Source organism: Procambarus clarkii, chromosome 43 (genome assembly GCF_040958095.1).
Source record: "Procambarus clarkii isolate CNS0578487 chromosome 43, FALCON_Pclarkii_2.0, whole genome shotgun sequence".
In the NCBI taxonomy this organism is placed as follows: Eukaryota; Metazoa; Arthropoda; class Malacostraca; order Decapoda; family Cambaridae; genus Procambarus; species Procambarus clarkii.
In genome coordinates, this window is record NC_091192.1 from 10,482,558 (window position 1) to 10,500,117 (window position 17,560).

Consider the following 17,560-nt stretch of genomic DNA (forward strand, 5'->3'; position numbering starts at 1 on the left):
TGGACACACCCCATACATGAAATGCGCAGAGTACCAAACCCAGAGAATGCACAAGTTGAGACACACAAAGAATCTACAAAGTTAACCCTGCAGTTCAGAGAATGAACCATCAGGAAGAAGTGGAATGGAGCCAGAGAAAGGAGTCTGGAAAAAAACAAATCCTCTGCAGGGTTTGCCACATAGCCGTAAATTCGTGCACCATATTGAGTATCTGATGGAACAGCCTCGAGTACCAACCCTGTGAGGCCTCGTGAATACTAGTAATGAAACCCCAACACAGAGCCGAGGCATCCATAAACACACACACACACACACACACACACACACACATATATGAAGGGGGAGTAAAGAGCAAAGGAAAAGGGAACATGTTCCTGAAAATTGTATATACCAACATAGATGGAATGAGGTCAAAAACTTTGGAGTTGCAAGATATAATCCAGCTTAGGGTCCCAGATATTGTTGCATTATCAGAAACGAAACTTGAAGGAAATATAATAAATGAAGTCATATTCCCAAGAGGCTACTCAGTTTGGAGACGTGACAGGAAAACTAGGAAGGGAGGAGGAGTGGCTGTACTGGTGAAAAAACACCTGAAGGTAAAAGAGTTAATATTTGAAAACCCTCGAGATATTGACATAATGGCATTGCAGGTCTGGAATCAGGATGATAACCTGATAATTGTAAATACCTACAGCCCACCAGCAAGCAACACGTGGACAAAGGAAGAACTGGATGACAAACGAGAGGGCCTCATAATGGTCATGAGAGATATTATTGTACAAGCAGATAAAGATAAATCACGACTGTTGATACTGGGGGACTTCAACTTTAGAGCAATAGACTGGGAGGCCTATGAAGCAAGAACGGAGGACTTTTGGACATGCAGATTTGTGAACCTCATTCTGGAGACATTCTTGTATCAACACATAAAGCAAGCCACAAGAATGAGGGAAGGAGATGTACCATCAGTACTGGATCTAGTATTCACCAGGAAAGAAGAGATTTTTGACATCCAGTACCTTCCTCCCTTGGGAAAGAGTGATCACGTCCTGTTAGACATTAAATATGCTTTAAGATATCATCTAGAAGAAAATGGGGACATTGAAACAGTTGATAAACTCGATTTAAAGAGAGGCAACTATGGGGAACTTCGAAATTTTTTTAATGAGTGTAATTGGACAGAATTGTTGCTAGGCAGGGAAGTAAATGAAATGTATGCCAAATTTTTAAAACTATACGAGGAAGGCACACAAACATTCATACCAAAACAGAGATGCAGGACCAGAAAACAGGATTGGTTCGACAGAAATTGTGAGAGGGCAAGAGACCAAAAGACACAAAAATGGAATCAGTATAGGAAGAGGCCAAACCCCCAAACATACCAGCGATACAAAGATGCGAGAAACAACTATACAGCAGTAAGGAGAGAGGCAGAAAGAAATTTTGAAAAAGGGATAGCAGATAAATGTAAAACAGAACCGGGCCAATTCTACAAATTCATAAACAACAAATTGCAGGTAAAGGATAATATCCAGAGGTTGAAAATGGGAAACAGATTCACGGAAAATGAAAAGGAAATGTGTGAAACATTAAATGAAAAGTTCCAAAGTGTGTTTGTACAAAATGAAATCTTCAGAGAACCAGACACAATAAGAATTCCAGAGAACAACATAGAGCGGATAGAGGTGTCTAGAGATGAAGTGGAAAATATGCTAAAGGAGCTCGGGAGGAACAAAGCAGCTGGCCCAGATGGCGTTTCACCATGGGTTCTGAGAGAATGTGCATCTGAGCTCAGCATTCCACTTCACCTGATCTTTCAGGCATCCCTGTGTACAGGAATCGTAGCAGACGTGTGGAAACAGGCTAACATAGTTCCAATCTACAAAAGTGGCAGCAGGGAAGACCCCCTCAATTATAGACCTGTATCATTGACAAGTGTAATAGTGAAAGTATTGGAAAAGCTAATCAAAACTAAATGGGTAGAACACCTGGAGAGAAATGATATAATATCAGACAGACAGTATGGTTTTCGATCAGGAAGATCCTGTGTATCGAATTTACTCAGTTTCTATGATCGGGCCACAGAGATATTACAGGAAAGAGATGGCTGGGTTGACTGCATCTATCTGGACCTAAAAAAGGCTTTCGACAGAGTTCCACATAAGAGGTTGTTCTGGAAACTGGAAAATATTGGAGGGGTGACAGGTAAGCTTCTATCATGGATGAAAAATTTTCTGACTGATAGAAAAATGAGGGCAGTAATCAGAGGCAATGTATCGGAATGGAGAAATGTCACAAGTGGAGTACCACAGGGTTCAGTTCTTGCACCAGTGATGTTTATTGTGTACATAAATGATCTACCAGTTGGTATACAGAATTATATGAACATGTTTGCTGATGATGCTAAGATAATAGGAAGGATAAGAAATTTAGATGATTGTCATGCCCTTCAAGAAGACCTGGACAAAATAAGTATATGGAGCACCACCTGGCAAATGGAATTTAATGTTAATAAATGTCATGTTATGGAATGTGGAATAGGAGAACATAGACCCCATACAACCTATATATTATGTGAGAAATCTTTAAAGAATTCTGATAAAGAAAAAGATCTAGGGGTGGTTCTAGATAGAAAACTATCACCTGAGGACCACATAAAGAATATTGTGCAAGGAGCCTATGCGATGCTTTCTAACTTCAGAATTGCATTTAAATACATGGATGGCAATATACTAAAGAAATTGTTCATGACTTTTGTTAGGCCAAAGCTAGAATATGCAGTTGTTGTGTGGTGCCCATATCTTAAGAAGCACATCAACAAGCTGGAAAAGGTGCAAAGACATGCTACGAAGTGGCTCCCAGAACTGAAGGGCAAGAGCTACGAGGAGAGGTTGGAAGCATTAAACATGCCAAAACTAGAAGACAGAAGAAAAAGAGGTGATATGATCACTACGTACAAAATAGTAACAGGAATTGATAAAATCGACAGGGAAGGATTCCTGAGACCTGGCACTTCAAGAACAAGAGGTCATAGATTTAAACTAGCTAAACACAGATGCCGAAGAAATATAAGAAAATTCACCTTCGCAAATAGAGTGGTAGACGGTTGGAACAAGTTAAGTGAGAAGGTGGTGGAGGCCAAGACCGTCAGTAGTTTCAAAGCGTTATATGACAAAGAGTGCTGGGAAGACGGGACACCACGAGCATAGCTCTCATCCTTTAACTACACTTAGGTAATTACACTTAGGTAATTACATATGAAGCAAATAATAAAAAAAAAATGATACACAAGCAAATGGTTCCCCAAAGAACAAAGTCCAAATGATAGCCGGCACTTAGCTGAGAAGCAGTGGGACATGTGATAATTGGCAAACTGATGAGCACTCTAGTAGGTGTTTAATATATTCAGATGGATGTAGTCCCTAAACTGTAGGACAACACAGAAATAAAACAACAAAAGGTACATTATAAAACATCAGCTATATGTCCAGATATTAGCAACACGACTGACCTGGGAGCTGGCTGTTGCCCGAGAGTTCAAGACCTCCACCAGGAGGTCTTGAAGGTCCTTGTTAGCAAAGATTATAATAAATCTTTGATAATCTACAAGATTACTGAAGTTGACATTCAAAAAATAAAAAAAAAATAAAAATGTTTATTTAGGTAAGGTACATACATAAAAGAGATTTTACAAAGAGTGATGGATTTATAGTTAGGGCTAGTACATACAATGCCTAAAGCCACTATTACGCAAAGCGTTTCGGGCATAAAAAACTTAAATGACTAAAGCTTAATACTAATTGAGCATAAAGGGTAAAATGAAAACATGGAATGAAAACATAGCTGAAAAAGCAGCACAAATACAATTCTGTCGACAAACAGCGCTCTTTAAAAAAAACAGACATTGGATGACATTAGAGGGGTAAGGTAGGTTACAGGGAATTTATTAGGTAGAGCTTTGTTTTTATCTTAAACTGGTTGAGAGAGGTACAGTCTTTAACATGGTTGGGAAGGTCATTCCACAATCTGGGTCCCTTGATTTGTAGAGCATTTCTAGTTTGATTAAGTCGTACTCTAGGAATATCAAAACTGTATTTCTGGTGTGGTGCTCATGGGTTCTGTTACAACCTTCTATGAAGCTTTTGAGGTCAGGATTGGCATTACAGTTTAGCGTTTTATATATGTATAATACACATGAGAGAATGTGCAGTGACTTAATGTCTAACATATTCAGAGATTTGAGTAGGGGTACCGAGTGATGTCTGGGGCCAGAGTTGGATATTGTCCTAATAGCAGCTTTGTGTTGAGTAATTAGAGGACGTAAATGATTTTGGGTAGTAGAACCCCAAGCACAAATACCATAGTTGAGATATGGATAGATAAGGGAGTAATAGAGTGTCACCAGGGCAGGGCAAGGTACATAATATCTGATCTTAGAAAGAATGCCAACAGTTTTTGAAACTTTTTTTGATATATTTAGAATGTGTCCCTGGAAATTCAGCTTGTGGTCAATGAGAACGCCAAGGAATTTGCCATCTAATTTGTTACAAATTTGGGTATTGTTTATTTTGAGATTTATTTGATTAGAGGATTTTTTGCCAAACAGAATATAGAAAGTTTTGTCAATGTTAAGGGTGAGTTTGTTGGCAGTTAGCCAAAGATGGACTTTATTTAGCTCAGTATTTACTGTGGCATTTAGAGCAAGGGGGTCAGGACTGGAGTAAATGAAGGTTGTGTCGTCAGCAAATAGAATTGGTTTGAAGTGTTGGGAGGCATTTGGAAGGTCATTAATGTAGATGAGAAAGAGGAGAGATTAAAACTCAGCAGCAGCTAAAAAAAAATCCCTTATATTTAAAACTATGAAAACAAGTGTGTACTGTATATCAATCCTCCACAATCTACATATTGTTAGGTTAGGTTAAGGATAATCATTTTAAAAGGACAGCAACGTAGAATGGCTGTTGTCAATGTTTTACCGCACACTCACATCGTTCATAATGCACCCTTAGATAATCATATAATCCACAATGTTAAATAATGTGTACCAAGTTGTAGACTACAAAATAATATTGTTGTGGTGAGAATTCATGGATGAATGGGCCACTTTATGAACGAAGTGGCCAGTTTAGGGGTGAAGTACCATTCTAAGTCATTTCATCTCATTAAACGAAACTATTCTATCCTAACCTAACGTTAACACACATTAATTATATATATAATGTGTGTGTGTGTGTGTGATATTTGACATATTAATGTTAGATAGTATAGTGTGATAGAGGGAGGGGGAAGAGTGGGCCCCGGCGGGCGAGAGGTCACCTGGTGCCTTGGCTGCTGCCGCTGCTCTTGCAGAACTTGAAGGTGATCCTCTGCAGCTGCTGGACATACCGGCCCACGCCGTTCCGTAGTGGAGCCTTAACGAAGGTGGAGCCCCAGAAGGAGTTCCAGGTGCGGGAAGTCATAGTGGGACTGGTCAAGGCGTCGACTGCACCTTCGGATCACAACGGGGACTGGTCAAGTCGTATACTGCAATTTCGGATACCGGGCTAGAAACAACTTCGTTCACTGAGAAGTTTGTACATACAAACCATTCCGTTCGTATATGCGCTGGTTTGTGTTCGCTGTTGTTCTCATCTGAATAAATACATGGCACTTGTTCATATAATTAGCGCTTCCATTATTAGAATTATTTATCCATTATTAGAATAACAAGGTGCAAACCATATCCCCTTACAGTTGAAATCTATTTATTTATATACAAGAAGGCAACCCTCATTGGGTTGCGAGAGTACATAACATATATTAAGAGGTACATTGTAGCAAGATTTGAGATTAAAGGATTTAAGACTAACACGTTTAGAAACAAGGCACCCCCGAAGGAGGCTATTATTTGTTATGCACCCCATACTCAACCAGTAAGTAGTGGAGCAAAACATAGATTATATGGTCATAAAGTCTTAATCAGACCAATTCAATTCAATTTCTTTCTTTATTATGCACCCCATACCCATCCCGTGGGCGGTGGTGTAAAGGATTACAGAGGCACATAATCGGATCAGGAACTGAACCCTCTAGTTCGTTTAGCTAAGCAAATAACAATTTGTAACGCTAGTTACAAAATTATTAATATTATATATACATGTACACACTCTCATACATACATGTACATATATATATATATACGTATACATATATACATACACATACATATCTAATCACCTACACACATCAATAATCTTTGTGTCACAAGTGATCAACAAAAGGCTCACAGCAGTCACTATACAAGGCACTTTACATCTATGGTGAGTCACACAGTTACTAGTCTTGCTCCACACCCACCCAACTGGGCGGCAGCTTTACAGTCATGTGCATGCATTACCTACAGTAAGCAAATTTTGGATACTTCGCTAAGATTTCGAGCAGCACATCATTATGAATGAAGTACTTACACATTTCTTGGACACTATTGATGGTGTTATCTCTAAATTCCGCGATTTTTTCACATTCCATTATATAATGACGCAAAGTATGCGAATAGTTCTGCTGACAGAGTTTACATTTAGTCAAATCTACATCAGCAGATGTTACAAACTCCCAGAGGTACTTGTAGCCGAGCCTAAGCCTAGCAGTGGTAACATCTAGAAGTCTGCTAACATTATTGGAAGACCCATAGACGTGCGGTTCTTTTTGCATAATAGAATGATGATAGATGGAGTAACTGGTGTGAATTTATCTTTGCCTCAAGTCTCCGAAATTTAGTTGATGTTCCTGGGATATTGCTGCCCTCAGGCTGCTCAAAGGCAGTCCAAGTTGGTAATCAATTCCCTCTTTACGAGCAATAGTCTTGGCCAACTCATCAGTTCTCAGTGGCTATTTTTACATTATCAATTACAACTAACTTAAGTTAAATAACAACCAGTAAACAGACTGCTGTTTTCTAATTCTAGTTCAGGCACTTCCTGGGATAAAACGCGAACATTCCTTGAGGAACTGTGAGGTGCTTATCTGTTTTTCCTCGTAACGGTCCCAAAGCTTCCACATATGCTCCTGTTTCTCTTTATTGCCCCTGCGGCGACTGGACTTTAGCTTTTGATCAGAAACCAGTTGGTATTGCAAGGTTACCAGGCACGCCTCACGGTATTGTAAGGGGATTAAAATATATAAAGCCAAGTTGTCCCTCACTGCCCTTTGATTCAGACGCTGGTGCCATCCTTCTACGTCATTGTTGGTCCTCACCAGTCGTCTAAATGCACACCAGTTCCCCAATGCCCACACACTGTTGCACAGCCACGTATTTTTTATGTAATGAGTTAATTGTGTCGTTAAGGGTGAACTATTAGCCGACTTTTCTAATTCAGCAAACGCCTTACAACTATGTAGTACATACGTACCACATAAGTACGTGTGTGTTACACACACGTACTTATGTGGTACGTACTTATGTGGTGTGTACGTACTAATGTGGTGTGTACTTATGTGTCCCCTGTCCCTCCTCTGTCCCCCTGCCCCCTCTCTGTCCCCCTGTCCTCCCTCTGTCCCCCGGTCCCCCTCTCTGACCCTGTCCCTCTGTCTCTGTTCCTGTCCCTCTGTTCCTGTCCCTCTGTCTCTGTCCCTCTATTCCTGTCCCTCTGTCTCTGTCCCTCTATTCCTGTCCCTCTGTCTCTATCCCTCTGTTCTTGTCCCTCTGTCTCTGTCCCTGTCCCTCTCTGTCCCACTGCCCCCCTCTGTTCCCCCGTCCCTGTCCGTCTGTCCCTGTCCCTCTGCTCCTGTCCCTCTGTCCCTCTGTCTCTGCCTCTCCTCGTTTCTGCCATCCTCTGTGTCAGTCTATCTCTCTGTCTCGCTAAAGACTGTACCTCTCCCAACCAGTTTAAGATACTACCTAATTAACTCAGTGTAACCTACCTCACCCTCAAAATGTCAACCCATGTCTACTATTTTAAACAATGCTGTTTGTTGACCAAATTGTATGTTTGCTTTTTTTCTGCCATGTTCCCTTCCTTTTTTCCATTTTTTCTTATTTTTTCTCACCACAATTTATACTTTAATCTCAATTAGTACTAAGTTTTAGTCTTAGTGTTTTTCCTGGCGGAAACGCTTTGCGTAATAGTGGCTTTAGGCATTGTATGTACTAGCTCTATCTATAAATCCATCAACGTTTGTATCTTACCTTGTATGTATGTACTTTACCTGAATAAATATTTGTATTTGTATTTGTAAATTTCAACATGTTTGAAAATGGCGGTGAGGTGACGTCACGGTCACCATGACAACCAGCATCAACAACAACATTCTTTGAGGAGAGTTGAGGCGAGACTCCCCGCCCCCGTCAGTCCCGCCACCACTCTTCATGCACACTGCACCTACTATCAAGAACTACCTACTGCCACCGACTCCTGCAGCAGTGGACACCGAGGCTGTACACTCCATAATCTTCTCCACAAATTTGGACTAGCAGAGCACACACGTCCCGTCGCTGTCCTTCATACCAACAACACTAGTGATCAAGTTAGTAATATTTTGTTAATTATCTTTAGTGATATTTGTTAAATATCTTTACCACCACATTGTTATCCCATAAACTTTAGTTTATTTTGGGTGCCATACCTACCGGGTTAGCAGCAGTTCATTGGGAACAGAACACCAATGATGCACAATGATTACAAAGTGTAATGTATGGTGTATTTAAATGTTATTACATTAGTGACTGTAATAAATGTTAGTCATTAGTGAAATACCATCTATGGTATTCAAGAGTGCCTCCCATGGCCTTGCACCACCCCATAGCTTTGCTGTTCAACAAATCTCTCTAGTGTCATACCTTCTCCTGATATCCTTAAAAAAACATGAGTAATGCCAGTTCATAAAGGAGGCAATCCGGCAGACATAACAATTACAGACCAATATCAAATCTACCTATATTATGAAAAATATTTGAAAAAATTATTTACAAACAGCTCTACTCCTACCTCATAAAATTCAACATATTAAGTCCCTGTCAGTTTGGCTTCTACCCCCAAAAGAGTACCAACGATGCAATTATTAGTCTGCTTGATATAATCGACTCGGTCCTTGACAAAAATGAGTTTCCGATTGGACTCTTCATTGACCTAAGAAAGGCCTTTGATACTGTTAACCATAACTGCCTCTTACATAAACTTCATTATGGAATCTGAGGCCTTGCCCTGAACTATATTCTATCCAATCTTAGTGACAGACACAAGTATGTAGCTATCAATGATGTAACCTCTCCCATTCTACCATTAACCACTGTACTGCACAGAGCACCCTAAGGTGCTCTGAGAGTTGTGCTATTTTTTTAATTAGGCTATATTTTAATGTTTTTTTTAATGATTTCATCACTCTGTGTTTTGAAATAAAGATGGTTGAGTTTGGAAACATTTTGACATTAACTTTACCTGAACATTTATAAAAACAGCAAAAATATGTCCTTGATAATTGCACTGTGAAGTTTTGCCAAAACCAGGTGCGCAGTGCAGTGGTTAACCGTAGGAGTGCCACAGGAGTGGAGGGTTTTTCCTTATAAGCCATTGACTGGAGTTAGGCACCCAGAAAGGTAGGCATAACAAAACAGACTTCACATTGTATAAAAATTGCAACCGAAAACCGAACAGAGAGACAGAACTCCTTCAATTCCCAAGGAAAGAAGCAAATGTCACACCTTGCTGCTGTGCCGCTTGACCGCGCAGGTCAAGGATCCCCCGCACCACCTACCCAGCAACTCCAGTTCGAAGGCTAACTATAATAAAAATGCGAAAACTGCCGACTGGAGGGAGGGAGGGTGCCAGGGAGCCAACGGGGCTCACCCAGAAAACAGCATTTTATTACATCAATGCTGGTTTTCTGTGAGGAGCCCCTCCGGCTACCTGTAGCTACATAACAAAAGATAAGGAAAAGAGGGACTTGCCCGGGAAGTGCCAGCCACATGAAGGCGAAACAACTGGCTGCAACCTGCGACCCAAATATCCAGAACATCCAGGACCAGGAATGTTGACCAAATAATGGGTGGCCAGGACCCAGTTTGACCTAAAAAAAAATCTTGCACCTAAATATCGGCCAAAGACATGTTGCTGAAGATGGCAGCCAAAGCAGCAAACTTCCGAATGTCATGAGTACAAGGATAGACCGCAGGCTGGCTAGACTTTATAATCCTGCAGATGACCTGGGAGACCAGAGCCCTGGAACAAGGAACTAGGAAAGCCGGCTCAACCCAAAGCGTATCCCCGGCCACAGAAACAGACACACGCAGGTAACGGTGACGAGCCGTAACTAGACACAACACATGATGCATCCCCGGCCTGACCAACCAAGCATCAATGACCCAAGGACCCCTCCGGAAAGCAGCTGTGTCATTCTTCGCCAGAAAAAGGAGGAGGCTGCAATCAAACAAACCGAGTACCAGGACCGAAAGAGCAGAAAATCCTGCACCAGAGGAGAGCATGAAGCTCACCAAGCCCACCCACAGAGGCCAATACCAACAGAAAGAGAGCTGTAGAAAAACAATCTTGAACCGAAGGGGCTACCACGAACCGAGAAGAGAGATAGTTGAAAACCCTGTCCAAGAACTAGGATGGCTCGGGCAATGCATAAGCAGGCCAGAGGTGAAACAAAGCACAAGAAAGCTTACAGAACGAGGCAGAAATGACATTCACCCCAAACGCAAGCTGGAGCCCCCTTCGCTAGTGCCATACAATACCAGACAACAATGTTCGGCATCAAATGATGGTCCTGAAAAAGCCAAGAAAGGAAAGACAACCTGATCAGAAATAGAAGACAACTAACGAAGAGAGAGAAAATGTCGGAAAGAAAACCGGGAAACTTCATAAACAAGACCCAGCTAGGTCCGAACCTGAGACAGAACCAGATGGCACTTACGCCAGTTCACCAGGAACCCGAACCTGGTGAGCTGGAAAAGAACCACATCTCTGGCGAGCAGACAAGCAGACTGGCTGGGAGCTCATATCAGCGAGTCATCGAGGTAGGCCAGAACCAGAACCAGAACCTGAACCCCTTGCAAATGCAGACGGGTTACCACAACCCAGGTAAGATATGTGAATACGCGAGGCGCCAGATTCAAGCCAAAAGGAAGCAACGAAAGCGGTAAGCCTGATGCCCTACCACGAAACCTAACCAGTCCCTGAACCCTGGATGTATGGGAATGTGCCAATATGTCCCTGAGGTCCAGGGGCACCAGGTACTCGGCTCCAATAGAAGCCAGACCTGAGACAGAGTGGTCATACGAACGAGGGGCAAGGAATCCAAGGGTTCAGACGGGACAAGTCCAGAATGAACTACAGATCCTCACAGTCCCGTTTCGGCACTGGAAACAGGCGGGAACCTACCTGAGGGACAGGGTCATTTTGACCACGCCCAAGCGCACTCACTCCAAGATGACTTGATGAAGCGCAGGGGAAGAAGCCTGCCCCGCCAGCCTCGAGCTCTCCAAAGGAGGAGGAGCTGCTCAACGCCACCACAGGCTGGAGGAGACAACCCAAAACACCCACGAATCGTGGGACCAGGCATGAGCAAACATCGCGAGCCTCCTCCTCGCCCCGTCAATGCGACGAACTGCGAAAGGGCCGACAACCCTTACGATAAGCCGGCCGATGAGTAGAGTGATCATCACGCCGACCAGACGATGCTGGCTCTGAATTAAACGCCGGTTCAGAAGCTGGCACCAATGGCCCACCTCGACCTACGGAACCCTGAGCCCTGTCATGACCCTTCTAAGAAGGCCGAGAATGGCCACCCTGGAGAACCAACAAGTCCAACATAGAATGAAAACTAGGCAAAGCTGCCTGCAGAAACTGGATGACAGCAGTCTACGCAAACAGCAACGGACAATATGGCGACGAAAACCTAAGAGCCAAAGCCCAAGCAGATTAAAAATGAGAGTGAGAGCACAGCCTGCCGGCATGCGAGGCAAGAAGCAAAGAACAAAGACACTGCCTCCTTGAGAATCTGCACAAACAGCTTCAACAGTGTGGCCGATGCCATAGCTGCTGAAGTCAGTTCTCCAGACGAAGGCCCGGCACTGAACGCCCCCACATCCTCCTTAAGCCAGTCCGAGGACAGTTCGAGAAAGGAAAAGAAGCACAAGACCAAAGCCAAATGCCCATGGGTGTGCAAGTCCTCTGCAACCAAAGATGCTGAAAGGGAGGGAATCTGCATATGCAGCTGCACAAGGCCAACATCCAGAAGAAGCACAGGGACGAACAAGCATGCATTAAGGTGCTCAAATTCGGCCCCAGGTAAACCTGTAGAATGGTAAGGTCTGACAGAACCCATGCCATGCTCCCCAATGAAAAGAATGGACAGTGCCAGCTAGGAAGACTTCAGAACCTCCAAATGCACCCAATATGGAGAAGAAGAACCGAGCTCAAAGGAGGATGGATTCATAACAGAGGCAGAATCTGGGTCTTGCAGGAGGTATGCAACAACTGCCTCCCAAACCTCCTTAGGTGATATACGAGAGGCAGAAACCCTTTGGAAGGAAGGAGTCAAGGAGCCCAAGGGAACCTGGAACTGAACCCGGGGAGAAGCTGATCCCAAATCATATTCATACAGGGAAGGTGGGTAAGAAAACCCCTTCCCACCCCCCCCCCCCCTCCTGCAACAAGAAGCCCCATAGAGAGGGCATCACCACCCAAGTTGGGTCTGGGGCCCAACTCCTTTCCATCTCCGGGATCCCCCAAATCTGGACCCGGGGCAGAGCAGTCCTCCATGCTCTATTCCTCTAAAGAAAAGGCAGAGTCCAGGGAAAAGGCAGAAAAGAAGGGAGCCTGCTGGTGGGACCCAGAAGTCTCAGCAGGAGGAACCGGCATGAATGCCTCTGTCCCTGACCCGAATGTGGCAGCTCCCAAAGCTGCCCGAGTTTCATTACCAACTAAACCTTGCTCTGACTCCAAAACCCTCAGACGTTTGGGAACTGGAAGCAGGGGGATGGGAAAAAGGGGGGTGACCAACAGGGGAAGGACCAGGGAGCATGGTCGGAACCAAAGTCGAAGCATTAACGCCCCCCCCCCCCAAGTCCGAGCCCTTATAACCAAAATGGGGCATCCTCTGGGAATCCGGGTGGGCAACCAATAGAGTGCGTTGCAGCAACCTAAACTTAACATGCAAAGAGGATGCCACCTGAATGTCAATGTTATCAGAATGGGTAAACTAGAGAACATGCAGAGAATATGACTCGCAAGACTCTGGGTCAAAGGTGTCATTGATCCAACAGGCAGCATGACAGAGGCAAAAGCGGTGACTGTCATCCTGAGACAAAGGCACACAGCAACCTTCAAGCTCACATGAGGTGAGCTGGAATTCGGAAGACGCATCCATAGGCAGGCGATGAGTCACAATAACGTGGCTGAAGTATGTTGACCAGACCACACACTAGAAATTGAAGGGACGACGACGTTTCGGTCCGTCCTGGACCATTCTCAAGTCGATCGATCGATCGACTTGAGAATGGTCCAGGACGGACCGAAACGTCGTCGTCCCTTCAATTTCTAGTGTGTGGTCTGGTCAGCATCCATAGGTCCACCTAGCCCCGACAGGGTTTTCCAGGGCCCGTAGGCTGACTGCTATGGGAAGCCTGAGCAAGGTGTTGCTAATGGGTTAAAACCAAAGCTAACAAGGAGATCAAAGCACTGAAACCCCTGCGATGTTTACAATCATGGAGACCTAGAAGAGGGCCTCCAAAATATTATAAGGGATCCTATAGCCACACCAGGCAGACCCCCACCAGGCAAACAAAACAAAAAGTAAAAGAAAAACCTTGCTAAAGTACAATATCCCCAGAGGAAACAGAAACTGGCCACTGCATGGATAAGCAGGCTGCTCAACACCTTAACACCACACCCAGCAACAATACCACTCCCTCCTCAAGGCTAAATAAGGGCCACGAAACCCCAGCTGGTCTCAAGGGTGGGGTAAATGCAGAGCAGCAAAAACCACTATGGAAATGACGTTACAAAAGCATCGGGGAAGAGAACCCTGACACCCAAGGGCAGTTCTCACAGGGCACTTAGAGAAGGCTGCCCTAAGTGCATGCAGCCCCGGTACACTTAAGTACACCTGGCCACCATACCATGAACAACAGAGGACACCACTAAGGCAAAACACAGCCAGGAAACCAAGGCCAGAGCTGACGTCCACTCCGGATCACATTAGCCAACTAACTGAAGTTGCTGGGTACCTACCTTGAGGTTACCTTGAGGTTACCTTGAGGTGATTCCTGGGCTTAGCGACCCCCGCGGCCCGGTCGTCGACCAGGCCTCCTGGTTGCTGGACTGGTCAACCAGGCTGTTGGACGCGGCTGCTCGAAGCCTGACGTATGAGTCACAGCCTGGTTGATCAGGTATCCTTTGGAGGTGTTTGTCAAGTTCTCTCTTGAACACTGGGTCAGCCAGTTATACCCCTTATGTGTAGCGGAAGCGTGTTGAACAGTCTTGAGTCTCTGATGTTGATAGAGTTCTCTCTCAAGAGTACCTGTTGCACCTCTGCTCTTCAATGGGGGTGTTCTGCACATCCTGCCATGCCTTCTGGTCTCATGTGCTGTTATTTCTGTGTGCAGGTTTGGGACCAGCGCCTCTACTATTTTCCATGTGTAAATTATTATGTATCTCTCCCGCCTGCACTCAAGAGAATACAGATTTAGGCTCTTTAGTCGGTCCCAATAGTTTAGATGTTATACTGAGTGGATTCTAGGAGTAAAAGATCTCTGCACGCTCTCCAGGTCAGCTATTTCTCCAGCTTTGAAAGGGGCTGTCATTGTGCAGCAGTATTCCACTCTAGAGAGCACAAGCGTCTTGAAAAGTATCATCATCGGTATAGCATCTCTAGTGTGAAAGGTTCTTGTTATCCAATCTGTCATTTTTCTTGCAGTTGTGACGGCTACTTTATTGTGTTCTTTAAATGTAAGGTCTTCCTACATAAGTACACCCAAATCCTTTACATTGCCTTTCCGTTCTATGTTATGATTTGACTGAGTTTTGTACGTGGTTTCCGTTTTCATATTTTCATTTTTTCCGTAGCGCATGAGCTGGAACTTATCTTCGTTAAACACCATGTTATTTTCTGTAGCCCATAGAAAGACCTGATTGACATCTGATTGGAGGTTTGCTGTGTCCTCTATGTTGTCTACTCTCATAAAAATCCTAGTGTCATCTGCAAAGGATGATACAGTACTATAGGTTGTGTCCTTGTCTATGTCCGATATGAGGATGAGAAAAAGTACTGGAGCAAGCACAGTACCCTGGGGGACTGAGCTCTTTACGGTTGATGGTCCGGATTTTGTTTTGTTGACTATTACACATTGGGTTCTATTAGTCAGGAAATTGTAGATCCATCGGCCTATTTTTCCGGTAATTCCTTTTGAACGCATTTTATGTGCAATAACACCGTGGTCACATTTGTCAAAGGCTTTTGCGAAATCTGTGTAAATTACATCAGCGTTTTGTTTGTCTTCCATGGCATCTAGTGCCATGTCATAGTGGTCCAGCAACTGTGATAGGCAAGAGCGCCCTGTTCTGAAACCATGTTGTCCGGGGTTAGGGAGATGCTGTGATTCCATGTATTTTGTGATCTTACTTCTTAGAACTTTGTCAAAGATTTTTATGATGTGCGATGTTAGTGCTATCGGTCTGTAATTTTTTGCCTCTGCCTTATTTCCTCCTTTATAGAGCGGTGCTATCTCTGCTGTTTTTAATATGTCAGGGATAATGCCAGTACTGTATCTAGGCTTTGTCTCCAAAGAATGCGAAGGGCCTGCGATAGCATTTTTTACAGTTCTTGATGAATATGGAGTTCCAAGAGTCAGGGCCTGGTGCAGAATGCATAGGCATACTGTTTATGGCTTCTTCAAAATCCAGTGGGGATAGGGTGACATCTGGTATAGGATTTGATGTTGGTATCATATCCATGAAAAATTCATTTGGGTTATCAATCTTCAGTGTGTTTAGTGGTTCGCTGAAAACAGTCATACTGATTCCTCAGTATTTCGCTCATTTCTTTGTTGTCATCAGTGAAAGTTCCATCTCCCTTTCGCAGGGGCCCGATACTAGATGTGGTTTTTGATCTTGATTTTGCATAGGAGAAAAAATATTTCGGATTTCTCTCTATTTCAGTGATGGCCTTTTGCTCTCTTTGTCTCTCCTGGGTTTTGTATGATTCTTGTAGCTTTAGTTCAATTGTTTCTATTTCTCTACTTAACCTTCTTCGCCATTCTTGAGATAGGGTGCGACTCTCAAGTTGTTCCGCGATTCGTTTTCTTCGCCTATAAAGGGAACGACGTTCCCGTTCCAATCTGCATCTCTTGCTCTTTTTTCTTAGGGGGTATGCGGTTTGAACATATTTCTAGTGCTGCTGAGCTTATTTTTTCCAGGCACTGGTTCAGGTTTGCATTTTCTAGCTGTTCTTCCCAGCTTATTTCTGTGAAGTCTTGGTTTATTTGCTTCCAGTTTATCTGTTTATTATTGAAGTTGAATTTGCTGAAATCTCCTCCACTGGGAATCGGGACTGCAGGTCCCGATTCCCAGTGGTCCCAGATTCCCAGGTTTTGAAGGTCCCAGGTCCCAGGTCCCAGATTCTGGTTTTGAAGGTCTATTCCCCATGCTTGTCAGAACTTCAATTAAGTTGTGATCTGAGTAACAGGTATTTGTAATCATTCTGTTCTTGATCAATTCATCATTATTAGTGAAAATGAGGTCCAGCGTGTTCTCCTTCCTAGTTGGTTCTACTATTTGCTGGTTTAAGGCAAACCTGTCGCACATCTATAGCAGGCCATTTGCATGTGCCTGTTCATTTAGGCTACTTCCTGGAATTCTCTCTGATACAACTGTATCAGCTATGGTCTTCCATTTCAGGTGCTGTAGGTTGAAGTCCCAAAGCAGGATGATGTTTGGGGCTGGATTTGTGAGGTTTTCCAAGCAGTGCTCTATTTTCATTAGTTGGTCTTTAAACTGCTGATGATTTGCCTCCAGTGACTTGTACACAAGGACAATAACTACATTTAAGATCTCTATTTTGATTATTAGCACTTCCACCATATCGTTTATGGTGTTTAGCAGCTCAGTACAGATGAATGTGTCTTTGATGTACAGGCTGACCCCACCCTGTAGCCTGTGTTTCCTGTCACATCTGAAAAGATTGTACTTCGAAATCCATATTTCACCATCATGGTAATCCTTGATGTGAGTTTCCGTTATGGCTGCAAACACTGCATTTGCCTCATGTAAGAGCCCATCTATGAAGTGCACTTTGTTACATTTGCATGTTTTTATACCCTGAATGTTGGCAAATAAAAATGATGTTATGTTTGTGGAAGTGCTGGATGCTTTACTTGGTGTTAATATCTGAGGCTCTGGCAAGGAGGCCACTGTGTTTGCGTCCTCTCTAGCATTTGACCGAATTGGTGGTAGAGTCGGGACATTTTTAGCCATTCTTCTCCTCCTTTTGCTAAAAAATCATCCTGGTAAATAGTGTTGTGGCTACTTTCATTGAGATGGTTTGTCGGTCTTATTCGCTTGTTACCTTTTATATGAAAAGC

The 17,560-nt window shown here is 43.6% G+C and overlaps 2 protein-coding genes across 2 annotated transcripts in view; one reads left to right on the forward strand and one right to left on the reverse strand.

The window, feature by feature from the left end:
- Positions 1-5,532, reverse strand: part of mRpL43 (mitochondrial ribosomal protein L43) — a 44,744-nt gene extending 39,212 nt beyond the window's left edge. The window contains exon 1 of the mRNA XM_045738461.2: positions 5,320-5,532. Coding sequence (XP_045594417.1) covers positions 5,320-5,462 — 143 coding nt within the window. The 5' untranslated portion in view covers positions 5,463-5,532. The remainder of the gene's footprint in view (positions 1-5,319) is intronic.
- Positions 5,533-8,238: 2,706 nt separating this feature from the next.
- Positions 8,239-17,560, forward strand: part of LOC123755719 (intraflagellar transport protein 81 homolog) — a 192,451-nt gene continuing 183,129 nt past the window's right edge. The window contains exon 1 of the mRNA XM_045738459.2: positions 8,239-8,505. The gene's annotated coding sequence lies outside the window, so the exon portion shown is untranslated. The remainder of the gene's footprint in view (positions 8,506-17,560) is intronic.